Genomic DNA, 23,937 nt, shown 5'->3' with positions numbered 1-23,937 from the left:
TTAGGCTAACATAGGAGTGGTCAAGAGAGCAGGCGGAGATCCAAACATAGTGAGGCAGTCAGATACCTTACGCAGTCCAGCAGCAGGATCAAGAAATGGTCAAAGGGTCAGCAGCACGGAGCATCAGTACAGGGCACGGTAGCAGACATCGGAGCTGGCAATGGCGTTGTTTCCAGCACCTCTCAAACGACCAGTGATTGCTGACGTAACTGGAGCCACCAGAGCAGAGCTGCATTACATTAGAGGCTTGTCAGATGTCCTCATGAGAGCCCACCTCATGAGTAGTCCTCTTCAGTAAGCAAGCACCCCTTTGCCTGGCTGCCATCCTATCATGGATCTCAAGGCGCTGGCGTCCTCGGGGGTAGGCAGGCCATGGCCTGGCCTCTCCCTCTGCTTCAGAAACTGAGCCCTCTGCCTCTTGAGGAGGCAGAGTCAAAGGCAGCGCTCCTGGGGGTCCCGGACTGTCTTGGCTCACGCCAGGGTCTCCTGAGGGGCCAGCTGGCTCTGACGGTTCTGGCTTCTTCTCTGAAGAGGTCACCTGGGGCCATGACAGAACCTGGGACTGGCACTCCACATTTTGCATTGCTATGAGACGTGTCCAATCAGACGCAGGCCCAGTCCAGGGAGGGGCCCTAGCTCAGTGTGGCAGTGTACCTGCTTTGCATGTAGAAGGTCCCAGGTTCAATCCCTGGCTTCTCCAGGTAGGGCAAGGAAAGAATCCTGCCCCAAACCCTCGAGAGCCGCTGCCAGTCAGCATTGACAATACTGGGCTAGATGGACCCATGGCCTGACTCAGTGTAAGGGAACTTCCTACATCCCAGAAGTTCATTTCGGCACAGGTAGTCACAGAGCACATCTGGAAGGGCTGGTGTGCTCTCTAGGGTGGCCACTCAGAAGCTCCAAATGCATAACCTCGCATCTGGGTTACTCAAATGCATTACATGGGGGGGGGGGGGGCTGCCTTTCAAAAAGGTCCGGAAACTTCAACCGGTCCCAAACAGGGCAGCGAGATGGTTAACAACGCCTGATCAATGTGAAATAGTACGCCAGTGCTTTCCAGTCTGCGACCCAGTTGATTCTCCCGGACCTCTCAGTGGCTTTTGATACCATCGACCCTGGCATCCTTCTGGATAGGTTGTCTGGGCTCGGAGGCACTGCAGCGCCGTTCTGCTTCTGCTTGGATGGCTGATTCCAGAAGGCGGTGCTGGGGGATTATTGCTTGTGCCTTGGCGACTATGCCACGAGAGCTCTGTTTTACCCCCCTTTACAGGAAACCCCTGGGGGAGGTTATCTGGAGATATGGACTGCGGTGTCACCAGTACGCAGATGACACCCAGCTCTTTTTTCATCAAACCCAGGTGAGGCAAGTGGGTGTGGTAATGGACGGGATGAGGGCCAATAAACTGAAATTCCCAAGATGGAGGTGCTGTTAGTGGGTGGTTTCTTTGTCTGTCTGGCTACGTCAGGGGTCCCCAACCCCTGGGCTATGGACCGGTCCCGATCCGTGGCCTGTTAGGAACCGGGCCGTACAGCAGGAGGTGAGCGGTGGGCGAGCGTCCCTGTTCTTCAAGTAATAGGCTACATAAATCTTTACGTAGCCTATTACTGCAAAGAACAGGGACGCAAATGGCATAGCGGGTGCCTTTTGTGTCCCTGTTCTTTGCAATAATAGGCTACGTAAAGATTTACGTAGCCTATTACTTGAAGAACAGGGACGCAAATGGCGTCGGCTATGCCGGATGCCATTTGTGTCCGCGCAGTCCGGGCGCAGCGGGTGGACAGCAGCGGACGGACCTGGACCAGCCGCCGCCAGGTAGGTTCCGTCCCGGGGGGATTTCAGGGGGTGGTGGGGGGCGGGTAGTAATAATAATAGAAATAAAGTACAGAATAAATGTAATGCACTTCTATTTCCCCCCCGGTCCATGGAAAAATTGTCTTCCACAAAACCGGTCCCTGGTGCCAAAAAGGTTGGGGACCACTGGGCTAAGTGATGTTCAACCTGTTCTGGAGGGGGATGCATTCCCTCTAAAGGTTCAAGTTCATAGTTTTGGGGTGCTCTTGAACCCAGAACTGTCACTCGAGGCACAGGCGAACTCAGTGGCATGGAGCCCCTTTTATCAGCTTAGGCTGGTATACCAACTATGCCCTTATCTGGACAGAGATAGCCTAGCTACAGCAATCCGTGCTCTGGTAACCTCTCATCTGGATTACTGCAATGCGTTGTATGTGGGGCTGCCTTTGAAAACGGTCTGGAAACTTCAGCTGATCCAAAATAGGGCAGCAAGACTGTTAACAGGGACTGGCCAACGAGCTCATATTCTGCCAGTACTTTTCCAGGTGCACTGGCTGCCAGTCCATTTCCGGGCCCGATTCAAAGTGCTGGTATTAACATTCAAAGCCCTTAACGGCTTGAGGCCAGGTTAGCTGAAGGATTGCCTCCTCCCATACGTGCTTGCCCAGACCTTAAGATCATCCTGAGTGGCCCTCATCCGTGAGCCCCTACCAAAGGAAGTGAGGCGGGTGGCTCCTAGGAGCAGGGCCTTTTCTGTGGTGGCACCCTGGTTGTGGAATGATCTCCAGGTTCACCTGGTACCTACATTGTACTTCTTTCTGCACCAGGTGAAGACCTTTTTATTCTCCCCGGGCATTTTAGTTGTTTTCATTTGTTTTCACCTGGTAAAGTATTTTAAATTTCTCTGTTTGATTATTTTATTTTTATATGGTAGTTTTACATTTTTATATTTTATTTTATCATCTATATTTTCTCAATTTGTATTTTCTCATTTAATTGTTGTGAACTGCTTAGATTGCTTCTGCTACTGGGCAGTATAGAAATGTAATAAATGAATGAATGAATGAATGAATGAATGCTTATGTACATGTATGGATGCAGATTAATTAATTTGTTACGATATTTATATACCACTCTATATCTAGAACAGATTTCGGAATGGTAAACACAAAAGATAAAGAGCATAAAAAGGTTAAAACACCAGATAAAAATTATGATATTTTTAAAAACAGACTACAGACCTTGACTGGTCAATTAAGGAATGCCTCCTGGAAGAGTGCTGTTTTCAAGAGGCACCAGAAACAACACAGTGTTGGTGCCTGCCTGACCACCAGGGGCAGGGAATTCCAAAGAAAGGGGGCCACCACACTGAAGGCTCTTCTCTTGGTGGACTCTGATCGGGCTTTAGGTCCATGTGGAACCACCAGGAGCAAGCCCTCCGGTGACCTCAGTGACTGGGCAGGTTGATCAGGGAGAAGATTTAGAAATACTTATGATTGTTTCAACAGAAATACAGTACATCATCTCACCCTAGCGGGGAAAACTGTGATCTGTGTGGTGTAGTGCAGCCATCTCCAACTTGGCACCCTTGAGGTATGTTGGACTACAATTCCATCCCACACCACCATCCTGTGACCACTGAGCTGGGTTTTTTTTGGGGGGGGAGAAATCCCCCCTCCATATATCTCCCCCCCACACTATTGTTTTTATGTATTTTATTGTTGTAAGCTGCCTTGGGAGGGCTTCTGACCTGAAAGGCGGCCAAGAAATATTTTAAGCAAACAAACAAAGATTTGTTGTACTTTTGCAAGCCGTGGGGTTTTCCCCGAGCCTGCTGAGACCCCCATCTGTTGTGTAACCCTAATGCTTTTTGGCTACTTTAGGAACGGCACTCACCACTGAACAGCAGAAATGGAGGGAGCGGTATTACTAATACGTCACCAGGGCTCTCTTGGTGAGAGAGAAATCTGAGAGGAATCCAAAGGAATCCAAAAGGAATCCAAAAACTCTCTTGGTGAGAGAGGAATCTGAGAGAAATCCAAAGGAATCCAAAAGGAATCCAAAAACTCTTGGTGAGAGAGGAATCCGAGAGGAATCCAAAGGAATCCAAAAGGAATCCAAAAACTCTCTTGGTGAGAGAGGAATCCAAAAGGAATCCAAAAACTCTCTTGGTGAGAGAGGAATCCGAGAGGAATCCAAAGGAATCCAAAAGGAATCCAAAAACTCTCTTGGTGAGAGAAGAATCCGAGAGAAATCCAAAGGAATCCAAAAGGAATCCAAAAACTGGAGTTCCTTACTGCCAGATGAAACAGGGAGCACATATAAGTCAATTACATTTTTCTAGTGCCGCTTGGACCAAAAGACAGAACACCTCCTTTGCTTTGGAATGGGCACAGAACGGGCTGCAGGACTGGGAATTGGGGACCGACTCAGCCACTGCCCATCCCAAGCAGGGCTGCCACCGCCTCATTTCGTGCATCTACCCTGCAGCATCTCTTCCAATTAGCGACTGCAGCACATTGTTCATCATTTCTGGGAACGGGTTGGGTCCGATAAACACAATCGATTCTGGTGGTGCGCCCTCTCCTGGCGCCCCTGAGGCACCGTGGCCATCTGGAGGCATTAAATAAAGAACAGAAAAACCGCTCCTGCGGTGTGATGCCTAATCGTCAAGGGATGCCGGCAGAGCTGTTTCAGCTTCCAGTTGGGGGGAGGTGGGGGAATTAAGAACAGGGCCCGCCCCTGGATTTATTCAAGATTAAATTGCTCCCCCCAAACCACAACCAAAATGGAACAAGCATCTCTGTGCAAGCATTTAGGGTCCGTTTTTAAAGGTCTCCATGAAGACAGTCGTGCTATCAGCGCCGTTTTTAATCAACGGGATCTGTGTGGTTTTGGCATGCATGCGCTAGTACGTCATCTAATTTCCTCCCGTCTAATTTCCTCCCAAACAGCTGAGGAGGGGGCGAGGCTATTCCTGAGCCATACCACTGCAGGTGCCAGCGGGGTGTGAGTGTGTGTGTGTGTGGGGGGAGATAGCAGCAACACATTGCTGTGGGTTGAATGCCTTCTTCATCTGTTCCCTTTTCATGTGGTAGGTTTGCAACGTCCAAGAGCGCAGCGCATGGCTAGAGGAGAAAGCTGGGGTACACAGCGCTCTGGGCCTGTATTGTTCGTTCCAGCAGCAGCTAGACTGGAACGGAAGGCCTTATGAAGCCTGTTCTTATTTATTTTATCGTTTTATTAATTACATTTATATCCTGCCTTTCCCCCCCCTCTTGCAAGGCTTACATGATCCTCCTCCTCTCCGTTTTAGCCTCACCACAACAACCCTGTGAGGTAGGTTGGGCTGAGAGGCTGTGACTGGCCCAAAGTCGCCCAGTGAGCTTCTGTGTCTGAGTGGGGACTAGAACCCGGATCTCCCGGCTCCCGGACCAGCACTCCAGCCACTACACCACACCGGCTCTCTTCAGAGCCCCACCCAGGGCAACAGACCTACTCTTGAGGGAGTCCCATACTCTTGAGGACCCCTCTCACTTCTCAGGAGCTCTCTTACTCCTGAGCAGCCTGGCTTCTTCAGGCCCCCAAGCATGCGCTTTGCCAATGCCTTTTGGTGCCAATGCTCCCTCGGGTTGGGTGGTCGCTGAGCCTCCTCCTCAGACCCCAAGGGTGAGGTGAGGTAACCGGGAACCCTGCCTGGTGTGGCCCTGTTGGGGGCATGAGGCCCATCTATGGGAATGGTGGAGTTGAGGGGACTCCTGCGGTCTTAGGCCTCAGAACGTTCACCAGAGGAACAGACGTCCTGGCCTGGGCCAGGCATGGCACGAGAGACTTCAACGGGGCCAGAGACAAGCAACGTAGTCATGGGCTGGCAATCAGGTTCCCGATCAGGCAGACAAGAGTTGCTCAGAGTGAGGGATGAAGCCCAGGGCACGAGTTATATAGTGCCAGCCTGGCCCCTATTGGTAAGGGTCCTTGGGTCACCTGATCATGCTGGGCCAGTGAGGCACAGAGCCTTCTCTGGCCATTTCATGGGTGGTGCTGCATTGCAGCAAATGTCAGGCCCATAACCCCACTGGCCAAAGATCAGATCAGATGTGTTTATTTGTATATAGTCATCAGGCCATCAAACATTTAACCCAGTATGTCCACTCAAAAATCACATTTTAACATAACATTAGCACAAACCCAAATCATATCAAATCAACTTAAAGTTCTGGATCTCTAGGTCCTTTGCCTTAAGATCATCCTCAGCGGTCCTTCTCCGGGAGCCCCCGCCAAAGGAAGTGAGGCTGGTGGCTACCAGGAGGAGGACCTTTTCTGCTGTGGCACCCCGGCTGTGGAATGAGCTCCCTAGTGAGGTTTGCCTGGCGCCTACGTTGTATTCCTTCCGGTGCCAGGTGAAGACCTTTTTATTCTCCCAGGCATTTTAGCATTTTAGCTTTCTTGTCTTTTAGCTTTGGTGTTTGAAATCCGTATTTTAAACCTCTGCATTGCTGCTAGGTTTTATTCTGGTTGCATTGTTATACTGTGGTTTTAATGCTCTTATGTTTTATATTGTTTTATGCTGCCCTTTTGGGTTTTAATTTCTGAGAACTGCCCAGAGAGCTTTGGCGATTGGGCGGTATTGAAATGAATGAATAAATATTACAAACCTGTGTAACATTATATAAAATAGCTCAGACTTAAAACTGAGAATTTTAAGAGGGGCAGGGCTGTTGCAGAAAGGAGCTGTGTTGTTGGCTGAGGCCTTCCAGACATTGGCTGAAAAGCTGCTTTGTAGACACGGGGAAAGGGCCGACCTAGATGTGATGCCAAATATGTCACTGGGATTTGTGTCTTAAAACACCAACACCAACACCTAAATAGCTGCTTGGCCCTCCGGTATCGTGTCCCTGACAGAAATCACCCCCTCCAGCTGAAGTTGCTAAAATATGCTGGTATTTTTGGCCCCACTCCTTTTTGCTTTGGTCACGCCCATTTGGCTTTGGCCCCGCCCACTGCTGGAATGGGATCTCTGAGAGCATCTCCGAAATTTGGCCTTTGGGTTGAAAGAGGTTCGGTACCGCTGTCCTAGATAGTGAGCCTCTTGGGACCCAAGGGTAAGCCATTGGCCATGCTGGCTGGGGATTATGGGAGTTGTAGTCCAACACATAGAGAGTGCACCAGGTTGAGGAAGCCTCAACTTTTGCAGATCTGGCTCCTGGCTTGAGGAGACCCTTGGCTGTGCCTTCTGGTCTGCCGGGGGCCCCCCCGGGGATGTAAGAGTGGTCCCATGTGACTCTAGTATGCCATCTCATACATCAGTGCCCCCTGCCCCCAGGCAGAGGCCATGGCAACAGCGGTGCTCCGATCAACTCCAGGCGCCCCTCGGAGGGATGGTGAATCCACTCTGGGTTTCAGTCAGAACCACTCAGAACTCAAAAGGAGCTATCCAAGGTGCTGATCCCTATCCTTAAAATAGGTTCAGCACCTTGGATAACTCCTTTAGAGTTCTGACTGGTTCTGACTGAAACCGAGAGTGGATTCAGCATCACATTGACATCAGAGCCACCAGAGCATTATGGGAAATGAAGCTGGCCACTCTGAGACCCAGCCGTCCAGGACAGGTGGTGAAGTGGGATCAGCCCGAATACTCTGGCAGTTGTCCAAGGACACTGTTGTTGCCCTCGAGCGTGAGCTTTGGGATGGCATCCAGTGGACAAACAGGCCACGTGTGACTGCCACATTTGATGACGACGCAGACAGGAGCTCCATCCATTGTGTAACTTCATTACAATAAAAAGAGCAGCTTCTTCTCGTTGTTGTTTTTAATAATAAAAAAGGATAATTATTCTTTTTCTTTATTTCTTTTAGAACTGAGAGATGTTTACTCTGGACCACCTTGATGTTAAAAGGTCATCTTCCAGAGGGGAGCCTCCATCCTGGTTTGAAACTCTCCAGGTGGGATAGAAAATCTGCGCTTTCCTTCGGAGAACTCACATGCCCTCTAAGAAATGCAGTGGAAATGGACGACTTCCCGCAGCCTGTAGGCGCTGGCATCTGAGGAGGACAAAACAGCCTGCTCCATCCCCCAATTGGAAGCTGGTTTCGAAGCTCATCTGGGCTTTGCAGCTGCTGTCCTGCGTTGGCTAGAGATGGCTTTGTAGCCGCTGGAGACGCGGGGGACCGAGTCGATCACGTGGTGCTTGATGTTCCCTCGGCCTTTGCTCCAGAGGGAGATGAAGATGAAGCAAACGGCCACGGAGCACAGGAAGGGCAGGACCCCGAGGGCCAGGACCCCCACCAAGGTGCTGACATCCACCAGGAAAGGGCGGGACAGCCGCGTCTCGTTGAGAAAGCCCAGGCTGTCCCTGAGGAAGGAGTCATTGAAAAGCGCCTCGGAGACGTGGAGCTCAGCCACCATGGTGTCATTGCCTGCGACATTGCGCACCACACAGCGGTACAGCCCGCTGTCCTCAGGCAAGGCATACTGGATCTTCAGCATGCCGTTGGGAAGGACGATGACCCGACCCTTGCGTCTGGCGTCCAAGGTGAGGTTTTGAGGCGACACCCAGGAAACTGAGGGCGGAGGGTCCCCGTCGCTTTGGCAAGTCAAATTTGCCTGGCTGCCTTCATCGACGCTCACGCTCTGCCGAGTCTTGTCCTCAATCGTCGGCTTCCTGCAGGTGAAGTGACCCGGTGGGACATCTGAGAATTTATGGAAAACTTTCCCTTCTCTTGTCGAGTTGGTAGCACAGATTGGCTGCTGGGCCTCAAAATTCAATCTCCTCCTCCTCCGGATGATCCACAGGAGGCGGCAGTCGCAAGCCAAGGGGTTTCTGTCCAGCCGGAGGACTTCAAGATTCCCCACGGAGTGGAAGGCGCCTTCCTCAAGAGTCCGCAAGTCATTGCCCGTGACGTTGAGGAGACGGAAGTGGACAAGGCCATGAAATGCTTCAGCCTGGATCATGGCCAGCCGGCCGCCTGTGAGGTGAAACTCCCGGAGGCGCGAGAGCTCAACCAGCTTCCTGCCCCGGATCATGGATATCGGGTTGTAAGAGAGGTCAAGGACACGGAGATGAGCCAAGTGCTTGATGGCTTTATAAGGAATGTCGCGCAGACTGCATTTGGTGACGGACAAGGAAGTGAGGTTCAAGCCGGAGAGGCTGTGCGGCTCCAGCGTCATCAGGAAGGGCCACCGGTGGATCTCCAGAACCTTCAGGTGGCGGAGTTTCCTGAAGGAGTGGTTGGGAATGACGCTGACGTTCAGGACCTTGAGCCGGAGTTCCACGAGTTGGTGGAGGTGGGAGAGGGCTTCTGTTGGGATGCTGGTCAAGTTGCACTTCTCCAGTGTCAGCTGCTGGAGGCGCTGGAGGCCGCCAAAGGCTTGGCCCGAAATGAAGACCAGGTGGTTGTCCCCCGTCTCCAGCCTCCGGAGATTGGAGAGGTCCTTGAAGGAGTGGTCGAGGAAGAGGAGGATCTGGTTCGCGCTGATGTCCAGAACGGAGAGGCTGGGCAGCTCCGTGAAGATGCCGTCCGGCACCATCTTCAGTCTGTTGCCTTTCAGCCGGAGGGTCATCAGCTTCTGCAGCCTGTTGAAGGCCCCGTGTTCAATGTTGGAGATGAGGTTATGGCTCAGGTCCAGCTCCTTCAAGGCCTCGAGGCGGGTGAACATGCCCTGGCGTAGGGTGCGGAGAGAGTTCCGGCTAAGGTCCAGGAACTCGGAATCTGGCGGGATCCGGCCTGGCACACTCGAGAGGTTGCGGCTGTTGCAGAAGACCATCTTATCCTGGGCCATGCAGCGGCACCTTGAAGGGCAGCTCCATCCGGAACCCATCAAGAGGGCTGCCAGGAGAAGGAGCAGGAGGGGCCACCAACTCGACCAGAAGAAGGGAGACCCCAGCAAGCTTCTGGCCGCCATCTTGCTTGTGTTCTGAAAATGACAACAACCAACAGGAGAGCTTTGCGGTTAGAAGCAGGGAATTAAAAAGAGCAAAGAGAAACACCTCTCTGGGGGTGGACCACTTGTGGCCCAACAGATGTTTTGGCCTACATCTCCCAGCATCCCTCCCTGTTGCCTATCCTGGCTAGGGCTGATGGGTGTTGGAGGCCCAAACATCTGGAGGGCAACCAGTTGCCCAAACCCTGCCCTAGGTCATCTGCAGATGAGGAAAATCTGAAAATCTGGGGAAGAAATTCCCCTCTGCGGAATGCTGGTGGATTTGGGAGGCCTGCCACCATCTTGTTTGTAATAGGGGGAGGCCGCTCATGAAGATGGAGCTTCCATTTAGCTGAAACGGCCACCGTGACTCACCTTTGACACAAATGGGCGTGTTAGTGCTACAGAACATTAAATGGGTCAAACTGAGCTTGTTTTGAAGCTAAATGGGACCTTTTGGCACCTCTAGAAGGCCGCTTGAGGTGTGTGTGTGTGTGAGAGAGAGAGAGAGAGAGAGAGAGAGAGATTTTGGTGGTGTGTGGATATGATTTACAGCAAAATCTCAATCTTCAGCAGATCGGGTGGGTTTAGAAAGGCTGGATTGGAAAGCCAGCAGCACCTCAGACGGTCTTTCCCCGCAGACGCTGGGTAAGGGTAGGGCTGCAGCTACTAGGAGCGCAATCCTACGCACGTTTAGGGAGGAAAAAGTCCTACAACTCCCAGCGTTCCCCAGCCAGCGTGGGGAACTTTTCCCCCCAGATTTTTTTCTCCCTAAACATGCATAGGATTGCACCCGAAGCAGCTTTCCTTGGGAGTAAGTCCCAACGAACTCAGCGGGACTTACCGCTGAGTAAACATGCAGGGAATTGCATGGTGGTTTCCACAAGACCCCCTCCCCCACAAATTAAAATAAATTATTAACCCTGCAGCCGTTAAAAGGGTTTCACCAGATTTGTGGAGGTGGCGGAGAGGTCACTGCACACTCGAAACAAATCAGGTTGTTTTGGTAAACTGTTTATTGATTTGATTTGTACCTTACCTTTCTACCAAGAAAAATGGCACCGAAGGCCACGTTAGCACTACGGACCATTAAACAGGTCAAATTTAACTTGTTTTCAAGCTAAATTTGACTCTTTTCGCACTCCATAGCTATTTAACACCCCCCCCCCCGAATTCAGTGGTGCATCAGGGCTGACAGGGGATGTGCCAGAGGCCACATGGGGTCTGCCGGCCATGAGTTGCCCACCCCTAAATTTGACCTGTTTAATGGCCCGTAGTGCTAACGTGGCCTTCGGTGCCATTTGTCTTGGTAGAAAGGTGAGGTACAAATCAAATCAATACATTGTTTACCAACACAACCTGATCTGTCTAAAAGGAGCCTCCATGTTCCATGGCAGTCTACCGCCGTGGACCAGTTGCTGAGGGGCAAACCACAGAGGAGAGCTGTTCTTCAAACTTGCTGGCTTCCCATTTGGCCAACCTGGCCCGCCACAGTTGGAAGCAGAATCCTGGGCTAGAGAGACCGTCAAGCCTGATCCAGAAGGACTGGATGGGTTTTGAGGCTCGCCCAGCTCCACTCACTTCGGAAAGGAGACCCTCGTCTGCTCTGGATCCCGATTGCCGCTGGAGCCATCGGGATGCGGTAGCAATGGCCTCCACTCTCTACCAGTGTTCACGCAGCTGCAAGATTGCTGCCGTAAGCTGGTGGGCAGAGGCTTGGCTTTCCACCCTCCTCTGGTCCTCATGGCAATGAGCTCTTTGCTAGCCCTTCGTAAAAAAGCTACATTGGAGGGGAAAATGCCAGGAGACTTACCCAACACAGAGCCGGAAAACTATCCTCAGACGAGCCCAACCTTTTGCTCAAGTCAAGCCATCTGAAGTCACCTGATTCCTGCTTATGCAACTTTGCTTTACACCCTTTCCTTGGGAGGGGAAAAAAACACGCACCTTACATCAGGTGGCAACTAACTGGTGGTGAATCATCATTCATGTAATTAGAGACTCATTGAAGGTGGCATTTAGCTCCTTTAGCCCTTTCGGAGGGAACCCGGAGGCCTAATCCAGACCCGGTTCACAGTCGTGAAGCCTCCAACCCTTTCAATAACCAAAAGCAAAATGCAAATCTGCCCCTCCAGAGTTCTCCTGGCCACACCCACTTTCCCTTGACCCCAGATTGTTCCCACAATCCCGCCCCCCCTTCTAAAAGTCTTCGTTGCTGGTGCTAAGAGCTTTCAGCCCAAATGTGCTTGTATTTTTTGGATATTTTTGGCCTGCGCCATTTGCCTCTGGACCCGCCCACTATTGGAATGCGGCCCCAGAGAGCTTCTCTGAAATTGAATTCCGGAGGCTGAAATTCAGGGTGAAAAACGTTCAACGCCCCTGTCTCAAGGGATGGGAAGAGACCTTTAGGTACAGAGCTCCCAAGCCACGCAGACCTAGATTGTTCAAAACCTGCTCTTTGAATTGGGCTCGGTAACAAATCTGAAGCCAGTGGAGGCGAGAAAGGGCTGGTGTAACATGTTGCCAGCATTGGTTCCCAGTTAGAACTCTTGTTGCCGCCCAGCAGAAGGTTCCGAACAATCTTCAAAGGCCCCCACCCCTGTGATACATTGCAGTAATGCGATCGGAAGAGAATTTCTGGAATTAACTGTGGAAGCACAGCACGCATCATTTTTGCGGCCACTTTTCGTGCCTTCCCTCCTCTTTGACAAAACGCTACCCAAAAGCAATAGCGGTGAGATCGTACATATGATCGCACTGGGAATCTTTCCTGAGTGGCGTTTTACTGACATGCACCTGTAAAAATGGCTCAGTGCTAAGTAACGGCTCAGAGAAGGGATGCACAGGAAATCTATGTGCGTGTTTCAGAACCAAACTGACCTGAAGCAGTGTGATACCCAATGGTCACCATTTTCTTTCCCCTTCTACCACTTGCAGGAGAGCTTCCCAATTATCCTTCTCTGGATCTGGAACAGAGGAAGAAAAGGCTCTGCTAATTCAGGCTGTTGTGGATACGAATAATTGGTAAGGAAAAGGTACATGGGCACGAATGGCCTCAGAGGCTGTGCCTCCCACAGCTATAAGAATCTGCCTTACTTCCTAATGTGGATGTGTAACTCTGCAGCAAGGGAAAGGCTCTTTGCACATGGTCAGACACACTCTGTACTACCATTTCACATATTGCTAGGGTGGGGTCTCAGCATCTTAAGGAAAGTGCTGGGGGAAGGTATCACACCAGGTATCAGGTGTGTAAGACCCCCATGAGAAAGATCACTACTTTACAGATCATAATATGACATGATCATTACACTGATAATTACAGATCACAGTGTGTGTGCGTGTGTATATATTCCTTCAGACAATTTGTAATTAAGTTGGAGAAATTGAAAAATACACCTCATTTAAAACAACAACGAACTATGACTGAATCAGCCTCTCTTTGACCCAGTTATCTGAGCAGCAAAATGTTTTTCACAAGGGTAGGAGTGGGTAATTCACCATTCTTTTTCCAAAAGGCAATATGCTGACCTTTGATCATGACCGTAGCAGGAATGGGTGGGGTTGTGCAGAGTTGGTCCAAGTGCCCAGAGACTCTGATACTTCAGTTTTCTGATCTGCAAGACTGATGCTTAGGTACTGTGGAAAGAGAAATAATAATAATAATAATAATAATAATAATAATAATAATAATATATTTTTAAATGGTTTAAAACTCCTTGGGAAGAACAACGTTTTCACTCTGATGTGCAACTTGAAGGATGGGGTTAGCTGTGTGGGTTGTCAGTTGATGGTTTGTGTCAAAGAAGCCAAGAAAGGGTAACACAGAATCATTCAATTGTAGAGGACCTCTAAGGTCATCTAGTCCAGCCCTTCTGCTCAGTTCAGGCATCTTGCAACTGCAGCATCCTTGAGAGGTGGTCATCCAGCCTCTGGTTAATACCTCCAAGAAAAGGAGACCCCACTACCTCCTGAGGCAGACTGTTCCAAGCCAAACAGCTCTTGCCATCAGGAAGTTTCCCTAATGTTTTGCTGAAATCTGCTATTTCCACCCATTGCTCCTGCTCCTTGGAGCAACAGAGAACAAGTCTGCTTCACTTTCAGTTGGTCAGAGGCCTCTATCATTGTAAGGTCTTGGGCCTGAACCAAGCTATTAGTAGTTTTAGAGGGGCTTAGATGCCCCATAATACTCTCTGACTTTGGTTCAGAAGGCTGCTGTTTTCCCTTACAGGCGTCTTGATTTACTAGGATGAGTCAAAGAGCGATAGGGCAGCCTCCAGCTTATCAGGATGAACCTGGGAAGTGAAGCTATATTTATGCCAAGCTGCAGGTGGCTGTGCTGAGAATGAAGCACTGCTACCTTATGCTGGGAATGAGCACTAGTTGGCACTTGCTAGTGTCATGCTGCCTCACTGCTTACATGTATGGTATAAGACCCATTGTACCCCATGGCTCTGAGTTCAGAGAAGCTGTCTGATCCAACCATTGGGTACGCCTGTGTGCTGATTGTACTCAGTAAACTATCTCCTTGTAAGTAAACCTGGATCTGATTTATCACTATCTTGGCACCTCTAAATCAAGAGTTCGAAGCCTACTGCAGGGGCAGTACAGTCATGTCTTCCCTTAAACTTCTCCAGGCTAAATATACCTAGCTCTTTCAACTATTCCTTGTAGGACTGTGTTTCTAGATTGGTCTTTTTTGGGAGGAGGGCATGTTTTATCAGTGTGCTTCATGGTTATGTAGAACCAGGGGTGGGATATGCATGAGGAAAAGAACGGAGGAAAGAACTGGAAGCAATGTCAAACTATGAGTGTGCAGTATGTATGTATGTATGTATATGTATATGACCCAGAAAAAGCCTAACAGAGAATTCTTGAGATATCTATTCTACTTTGGAAGCAAAGCCAGGTAATTCAGAACACTAAAATCTGGGAAGAAATTAAGATTAGGAGAATTTCAGAAGTATCCGAGAGCCAGTGTGGTGTAGTGGTTTGAGTGTTGGATTGGGACTCGGGAGACCCGGGTTCTAGTCCCCACTAGGCCATGAAGCTGACTGGGTGACTTTGGGCCAGTCACTGACTCAGCCCAACCTATCTCACAGGGTTGTTGTGAGGATAAAATGGAGAGGAGGAGGATCAACTATGCCATCTTGGGATCCTTGAAGGAAAGGCATGATATATAGCAAACAAACAAATTATCCCCTAGCTGAGAATTCTCTGTCCTCCGGGAAAGAATCACAGCTCCCAGAATCCCCCGTCATGCAGTTAAACCAGAGGAAGTCTGTTATGCAGATCGGTCCATTGACTTCTTTGTGATCATCACGTCCCCGTCTAGCCCCGATGTGGCTCCCTCAACCAGGCATAATTTCTTCTAAGTGTCCCCTTGGCGCAGCTCCAGAAGATACATTAAAAAAATAGAGGCATGAAAGGGAAAGAGTGATTTAGAAGCAAACGGCAAGGAGCAGAGATGCTCAGGGAGGTGGAGGTGAGGTTGGAACAGGACACAGCGATTTGGAATGGGAGAGAGAGTCTAGGTCCAGATGTCAATGCTGCAGGAAAAGGCCCAGGATGCTTAAGTGGTTCGCAATACTGCCCCTCCCTCCAGAATGAAGGGTTGCCAAGATGATATAAACAGCGTAAGAGATGTAGGGTGCAATCCTATGCATGTTTAGACAGTAAACAGTCCTACAATTCCCAGCATGGCTGGCTGGGGAATGCTGGGAGCTGTAGGTCCTTGTTTGTCCAAACATGCCTAAGATTGCGCCCTTAAGGGCTGAATTATCAGAGCATAAGCTTCCATGAACCAGAAGGCTTCTAGTCCACAAAAGCTGAGGCGATGATAAATCTCTAAGGGCACAATCCTATGCATGTTTAGACAGAGAAAAGGCCTACAACTCCCAGCATTCCCCAGCCAGTAAAGCTGGGGAATGCTGGGAGTTGTAGGCCTTTTCTCTGTCTAAACATGCATAGGTTTGTGCCCTTAGTCTTTAAAGGTCCCCCAAGACTTGGCTGCAGGGATGGGCGAATTCGTCAGGTTTGCTTTCTCCTGCATTCTGGTTTTTAGAATCGCAACTTCTTTTTCTACCGAATATGAAGAACGTGGAGAATGTTGATACATTCTCATCAAAAACAAACTGAAACGACATTTTCACTCATCCCTGCACTGAGGGCAACACCTTCTATTTCAGATGTTCAGGGGTGAGTGCTGAACCCTCAATGTCTCCAAAACAACACCGTCCATGCACAGGAGGGAGCTATCAGCAGGCATGGGTTTTGCAGAAGTAGAAAAAGTATTTAGGGCAGCTGTGGGCAATTTTGGGGGCTATTTTTGCCCCCACCCATCAACTCTGTGGGCTGCCTGACTTTTTTTAAAACAAAAAAATGGCCACATCAATGCTATGGAGCACTAAATAGGCCAAGTTTACCTTGTATGGAGTGCAATATGTGTCACATATAGCTTCAAAACAAACTAAATTTGGCCTGTCCACCTCTGAATTAGGGGGGTAAAACCTTAATTGGAGGCAGATTTCAAAAAAGCTCAGTGAGGGCAGAATGTGCTCAGTAGCCATGGAAGGTTGAGTGACAATTTGGGAGTGGGGAACAGAAAAACTGGGAGGGAAGGAGAACAGAACTGAACCTCTTGAACAGGAGCGCTCCACTCTGTCATGTCTCATTGTAGGTCCAAAAGTTTCTTGGCCGCTTTCAGGGCAGAAGCCCTCCCAAGGCAGCTTACAGCAATAAAATACATAAAAAACGTTAAAATATTAAAGAGCGATAAAAACATAAACACAATAAAAGCCAACAATAAAACCAGCACCAATGATAACGGCAGGAACAGCAACAACAGCAGTCATATCCAGAGCAGGCCACGGTAAAGTGATATGATGACAACTTGTTCCAGAGGTGTGGGGCCACTGCAGAGAAGGCCTTCTCACATGTGGTTACCCACCTGACTGCTCTCATGGGTGGGCAAATGAGAAGGGGCTCTCTTTCTGATCTTAAGGTGTGGGCAGGCTGATATGGATATATTTATCATCAGGCTTTGTCTCGGGGATGCCCGGTTCCCCAGATAGTAATGTCTCTTTCCCACATCACCAGGTGGTTTCTGCTTTACCCCATGTCTGCCAATCATTTGGTGGTTTGTTGTGGCTTACTTCTGAGTAGGTTGCACAACTCCTTCCCACTGTAAATCGGTAGCAATATTTTTGGGTTTAGGGGGGGATATGGGGGATATCCCCCCCACTAGAATGCAGTCACCTAAACAGCCTCAAAAACATTGGAGACAGACAATTTGAAAAAAGGGCCTAGGTTCTTGAACCGTGCGACACCTCTTGCAGGAGAGCCATGAGCTTTGCTGCTCTGGCACTGCCGTTCTCATCTTAACAGGGAGATTTAATTAGCTTAATGCAATCACATTGTCCCGAGGCAAGAAAACACGAGGTGACTGCACTACTAGGAGATGCCAGGAAGCTCAGAATGGAAAATTTCTGCCAAACCAATGTCCCAATGCTCCCTGTTTTCCTGGGCTGCTGTTCCAGTTGTTAGCACAGTTGTTAGTGTGCAAAGCAAAAGACTTGAATGGGGCTGCAGAGAGATGTGCAACTTCATCCCCCCCCATCCCCAAAATGTAATGAATAATGCATCTGAAACTCTCCACATCCAAATTTCTCTCTGGACTTTTGGAGGTCCAAATTACCTGGATTTGTTCCTGAAGTGGAACCAGTGAACTCTGTGGAGGAAGTTGGGGCAAGAACTCAACGGGGTTCTAGATCTCATTGAGGAAACAGGATTTCAGTTCTTGGAATCAGGCACAGTTGGACAAACAGTTTGACAAGACGTCAAACAGCTCTTCTCAACAGAGGTGTAGTGGAGAGGGGACTGCGCAACTCTGGGGCTTTTGATAGAATAGGAGCGGTGACACCATGGATAGACCCAGCAAATGAGGTGATCAAGAGGCTTTCAAGTTTGGCTATTGTCTGTGACAGATTTGCATAGAGGAAGTCAAAGAATGAGGAACATAATTGAGCAGAGTTTGGATATTTCCTTCCCTTTCTTTGACTTTCAGTGGTAACGCTTCTTTGCAAGATGGTTTACATTTGTACTGGAAAGCTAAATGTTGCACATCAGCTGGCTGAAGGACTCTCATTAAAGCTCAGTGTGTTTTACAAGTTGCACCCAGATGGTCAGAAGTAAGGATCGCCAAGTTCAGTGCAGCTTGCTCCCTGATAACTATGCACAGGAATGCAGTCATGCTGATCCTAATAAGCTGGGTCTTATGCCTTGTATTGCTGCTCTTTGGAGAGCGAGAGTGCGAGAGAGCGAGCATGCATATACCCCCCCGAAAGCTGGATTGGGACCCCAGGTGTGCCTGAGGTTCAACACCCTTTATTAGTGATTGATTGATTACATTTCTATCCCACCTTTTTTTCCTCTTGCAAGGAACCCAAGGCGGCTTACATTCTCCTCCTCCTCTCCATTTTATCCTCACAACAACAACCCTGTGAGGTGGGTTGGGCTGCGAGTCTCTGACTGGCCCAAAGTCACCCAGTGAGCTTCCATGGCCGAGTGGGGACTAGAACTCGGTTCTCCCAGCTCCCAGTCCAGCACTCTCGCCACTACACCACACTGGACACCTATATCTATATGTCAGCGTGTTGAACCTGGGACACGTTGGCCAAATATGGCTTGTCTGGTGTCCAAAACTGGCCTTGATCCAGGGGTGCAGACCTAGATATGGACACCTTCTCCCCAATATATAGATACAGGGGTGCACACAGACTCTCCTCGATCCTGAATCTCTTTGGCTTCTGTATCATGCTGTGCTCCATCGTTGCACAGCGCCCCTGTTATCCGGAATCTGCTGGACAGCTCCTCTGAAGGCAAGGATCCGAGACACATCTTGGGGGTGGCAGGAACAGGCCAGCAGGCTGCCGGTTGCTGGAGAGGACAGTGGAGGAAGCTCCTTAGAAGTTGGCCTGTGGGTCTCATCCATCCTGGCGGTTGCACCCTGCTGGGCCCACTGGTGTCTCTGCCCAAGACCGCGAGTCCCCTCAGTGTTGAGCAAAACTGGCCTCGCTCAATTTGCTCCCCCGTTCAGTGGAAGGAGGGATATTCTTGTGTGTGGGGTGGGGTGAGGCAAAAACCTGCGACAGGGTTCTGGGAGGGCTTATTATGGGTGGCCTTTTTAAAACACACACACACACACACACACACACACACACACACACACAGATTCTTTTAAAGCTCCAGTGCTGTGGTTGCTGGCAGGGTTTCACACAGATACAGCCAGTTCTCAGCTGCCATTTTCGCATCCCAGAATGCCCCAGACATCGGTGGTGATGACCATGACAACCACCCTTTCCTCCTCCCAGAATGCCCCAGACATAGCATTGTTCCAGGGCATTCTGGGAGAAAAATGGTGGCCGCCGTGAGAACCACCCTTTCCTCCTCCCAGAATGCCCCAGACATAGCATTGCTCCAGGGCATTCTGGGAGAAAAATGGTGGCCGCCGTGAGAACCACCCTTTCCTCCTCCCAGAACGCCCCAGACATAGCATTGCTCCAGGGCATTCTGGGAGAAAAATGGTGGCCGCCGTGAGAACCACCCTTTCCTCCTCCCAGAACGCCCCAGACATAGCATTGCTCCAGGACATTCTGGGAGAAAAATGGTGGCCGCCGTGAGAACCACCCTTTCCTCCTCCCAGAACGCCCCAGACATAGCATTGTTCCAGGGCATTCTGGGAGAAAAATGGTGGCCGCCGTGAGAACCACCCTTTCCTCCTCCCAGAACGCCCCAGACATAGCATTGCTCCAGGGCATTCTGGGAGAAAAATGGTGGCCGCCGTGAGAACCACCCTTTCCTCCTCCCAGAACGCCCCAGACATAGCATTGTTCCAGGGCATTCTGGGAGAAAAATGGTGGCTGCTGTGAGAACCACCCTTTCCTCCTCCCAGAATGCTCCAGACACAGCATTGCTCCAGGGGGTTTTGAGGGGAAATGTTGACTGCCGCAACCACAGCACTTTAAAAAAGCTCAAGTTGAGTTTTTTTTGTTTTGTTTTAAAGGCCCACTGTTGTCAACCCTGATTGGTAATCCTTTCTATCCTTTGACTCTTTTTGCAGAGTTTTGTTCTTTAAATCTGTGTGTGTGTGTGCGCGTGCGTGCGCGCGCACGCGTGTCCGTGTGTGAGAGAAAGAGAGAGAGATGTGCCTCCCTATTTCAAGCTGAATGGCCTCCCTTGAGAAACCTTTGGCTCAGGCATATCCCAAGCCTCCTATAAGCCTGGACAACAAAAGACAGACTAGACAGATTGTCCTCAGGAGAGATACAGCAGCCTATGGGTAGGGACCCTAGAATTCTTTTAAGGTGGGGTGAGGACAGCTCAAGGAGGTCCAATATTAAACAAAATGAAAGAAGCACCACCACGCTGGATCCAACCGAAAGGCCCATTTAGTCCAGTATTCTGTTCCCACAGTGGCCAGCAAGATGCCTCTTGTGAAGCCCACAAGCAGAACATGAGTGCAATCGCGCCCTTGTGCCCATGTTCCCCAATATGCGGCCTCTGATACTGAAGGTAGCATATAGCCATCATGGCCTCGAGCCACTGATAGCTTCCATGAATCGGTCTAATCCCCTTTTAAAGTCATCCAAGTTACGGGCTATTATAGTTCCATCTTCTGGTACAGAATTCCATATTTTAACTCTGCGCTGGGTGAAGAAGTCCTTTCTTTTTTCTGTTCCGACTCTCCCACCATTCAGCTTCATCCATCCCAGGTTTTTGCCTTAAGAGAGAGGGAGAAACATGTCCTCCAGTCTGGGAGAAAACATTTTTTAAAAAATGGGGAGGAGGATGGAATCTGGTGGGTTTCTTAAAAAAGAAAGAATGCACACAAGCATTTGTGGAAGAGGATGATGCTTGAACTCATCTGCCTCCCATATGTCGCGAAAACCTTCCCACGAAGATTGGAAACAACCTGAAGCTTGCCAGAAGCAGCGGATGAATGAGGGAGAGATATCACACGTTTGTGATGCCCTTAAGATGGAATTATGTCCGTTCGGAGATGGACGTGGAATGCACTGAGCGGATTGGTGTGTGGGGTTGAACCCCGTTTGTGATGGGCGTTGGGGATTACACTTATTCCCTTTAAAATAATAAAGCATCTCTCTCTCTCTCTCTCTCTGTGTGTGTGTGTGTGTGAGAGAGAGAAATAAGTTTTGTCCTCCTTTAAAAAACAAAACCGCAAATCCAAATTAAACATATAATTGTAGAGGTTCCCTCTAATTCCCCTATATCCCCTGCCTTCAGGTGTAACTATTAGGATATATAAGTATAAACGTAAGGCGCTCCACACTTCTGTGAAAATCACTGTTCCTGATTTGCAGCATCATAGGGAGGCGGTGGCCCATGGTTTATTCTAAGCTCTCTCCCACAAATAATATCCTCCACTTTTCACACCTCCCCCAAAGGACTTTTCTAACTGAAAGAGGGAGAGAACAGGAAAGAGGGAAGAGAAAATGACAGAGAGAGAGAGGGAGGAAGGGAGTAAAATGGAGACGCCTTATACAAAAATAGGGAGTAAGGGAATTCTCTAATTTAAGGTTTTAAAGATTGAAACAGTATTCATATTTTCTATTCCTTTTTATATCCCCCCCCCCCCCGGTCACCATCTGTTTCTTTTAAAAAGAAACCACTTAGCCCCTCTTTAAACTCCATAGACCCAACTGCAGAAAAACTTAGTTTCTATCGCATGTGTATTTTCTCCCCCTCTCTGCCCTCCGCTGCACGCAATGAGTCCCCCTGCAGCTTAGGATAAACTCAAGAGGCAGCCCGAGAGCAAGGACATGCAGAGATGCGACAGGAAGACTCTTCTCCGCTGTGTGTGTATGTGGGTAATTCTGTGGTGCTGCTCTGTCGGGAGCTATGGCTCCAATCACACCCAACAGAGACTGGGGTGGGTGGGACGGAAATCGACTAGAAGGAGCAGGGCACAGCCTCCTCCGGGAGTCGGTAAATTCAGCAGCATCTCTGGGGCACGAGCAATTGAACGGGGCAGGCACAACTCAACGGAGACCAATTTGATGGCGCGAAGGCCAGTGCAGCAGATCATGAAGAGGGACTGCAATCAGCCTGGGCACTTTGGAGGCTTAAAATTAATTTGTTTCAGGGGCAGGGTTCCCATCTGCCACCCTGGGAACGTAAGAAGAGCCCCGCTGGATCAGATGAGAAAGGCCCATCTGGTCCAGCATTCTGTTTCCATAGTGGCCAACCAGGAAGCCCACAACTAGGACACGAGTGCAATAGCACCCTCCTGCTTGTTGTCCCCTGTATACTGCCTCTGATGCTGGAGGTAATGTATCGCCATCACAACTTGTACCCACAGCCATTGAATGCCTGGCCCATTTGCTCTTAGAACTTCTGGATTAATGTTTTTAGAGTTCTTATAAATCAGAGGGATTTGCCCAGGAGAACTCAACATCCATGATTCTCTCTCTTTCTCTCTCTCAATCTGCCTATAGGGGCACCCAAAGGCAATCAAGCCCAACCCCTCCTCCCTCAAATCAAACCATCCACATGGTATACTCCACGACAGTATGCAAGCTGTCCTGGCTGACCCCTTCCAGCCCATTTGCTCCTGATAACTCCTGCAACTGAGCCCAAACTCTTGCCGCAACACAGACGCTGGCGATGGGGTAGGGGGGGCTGGCCAATCCAAGCTGGGGAAGAGGAGAAACCCATTCCAACAAATATTAGCTGCCCCGAAATGCAAGAAGCCCCCTTTCCCTGGAGATTTTAAGGTGGGCAGCCTCAGTCCATCAGTCCGTGACCCATTGGGCGAAGTCCTCGTACTTCCCGGGGCCAGAACCTACTGCCAAGAAGATTCATTCTAGCATTGTGGAGAGAGATTTCCTTCCCTCCAGTCTCTTATGAAGCTGCCTTACTGTAGCTGCCTTACATGTAGCTCAGCATTGTCCCCACTGACACCGGCAGCAGCTCTTTCTGAGGCTTCTCCAGTCCTTCCTGGGAAGCAGGGACCCTTTTGCACATAAAGCAGGTGCTCTCCCACTGAGCTGCGGCCCTTCCTCCAAAGGTAACGTAAGATTCTAGTCCTCAGGACTCTGAAGAAAGGGCCAGTTTAAATGGAAACATGGGAACTTGTCTTAGGTCAGCTGTCTCAGTATCATCTTCAGTGACACAGAGCCGCTGTCTGGCGTTTCAAAGAGGGCTTTATCTTGCCTTACCTGGAGATGCCAAGAACAGAACTTTGGACCTTTTGACTGCAAACCAGGGGTGCTTCCACTGAGCTACAGATCTGCCCCTCCAATCTTTCCTTTGCAGATGGAGCATGTAAAAAGCCACCTTATATTTGAAAAGACTATCGGTCCATCCAGCTCAGGTGGGGGCTTTCCCAGGAATTTCTCAGCCTTTCCAGAGATCCCCCTCCTCTCTCCCCCGCCCCCAATCTGGAGATGCCAAGGAATTGTCTACCACTGAACTATGGCAGGCCCTCTCCCCATACACAGTGAACAATTTTGCAAGCCTCCATCATCCCCCTTCCCCCTTTAATTTTCTAAAAATAAAAATATAAAGACACGGTTCAAATGCATGACCCGTTCCTCCTGGAATAGGTGTCATTGTGAAGGATCAGGGAAACGCCACCCCCCCCCCCGCAAATACATACCTCTTAAAAGGTGCATGTGTCTAACAAGTATTTCAGAGAAAGGACCAAGCAGCTTACCTGGGGCGTGTGGGAGGCGGACAGAGGCTTCTGAGCGACTCTGGTGACAGAGCTCCTTGGAATGATGTCTAATTTGTGCTTCTCTCTCTCTCCCTGTCTCTCTCTTTCTCTGCCAGCCACGTGGATGTCATTTTGCCAAGGGAACGTTCCATGCCGGAGTTTTTGCATTTTTCTTTAAAGCCGCTCTGTACACACAGTGTGGAAGCAGCAAACTGATGATTATTGCAAGATGAGGCAGCTGCCTCTGCTGTAGAGGATGAACTAAAGAGAGTTCTTTAAGGATGACAGGATCGCTCTGTGGGATCAGACCAAGGGGGCACGGTCTAGGGCAGTTGTTTTCTGACAGGGGCCAAAGAGAGAAGCCTGCAAGCACGCCCAGAGCAACAACAGAAGAGCCATGCTGGAGCAGGCCATGGTCCATCTAGTCCAGCATTCTGTTCCCACAATGGCCAACCAGCTCCCTGTGGAAAACCCACAAGCAGGACAAGAGTG

The 23,937-nt window shown here is 49.7% G+C and overlaps 1 protein-coding gene across 1 annotated transcript; it reads right to left on the bottom strand.

Annotated features, from left to right (window-relative positions):
- Positions 1–7,604: 7,604 nt before the first annotated feature.
- LINGO4 (leucine rich repeat and Ig domain containing 4) lies at positions 7,605–11,589 on the bottom strand. The gene is made up of 2 exons (XM_084824733.1): positions 11,527–11,589; positions 7,605–9,707 (listed from the first exon to the last, which is right to left on the bottom strand). Exon 2 carries the CDS (start codon positions 9,693–9,695, stop codon positions 7,890–7,892), a length of 1,806 nt encoding a protein of 601 aa, XP_084680859.1. The 5' UTR covers positions 9,696–9,707; positions 11,527–11,589; the 3' UTR covers positions 7,605–7,889.
- Between the last annotated feature and the right edge of the window lie 12,348 nt (positions 11,590–23,937).

The sequence above is a fragment of the Heloderma suspectum genome, chromosome 17 (assembly GCF_057233095.1).
Source record: "Heloderma suspectum isolate Gila_16-S chromosome 17, 16-S_ref, whole genome shotgun sequence".
Lineage (NCBI taxonomy): Eukaryota > Metazoa > Chordata > Lepidosauria > Squamata > Helodermatidae > Heloderma > Heloderma suspectum.
Note: the sequence above shows the minus strand (reverse complement) of the source record. Positions and strands in the feature narration are given on the sequence as shown.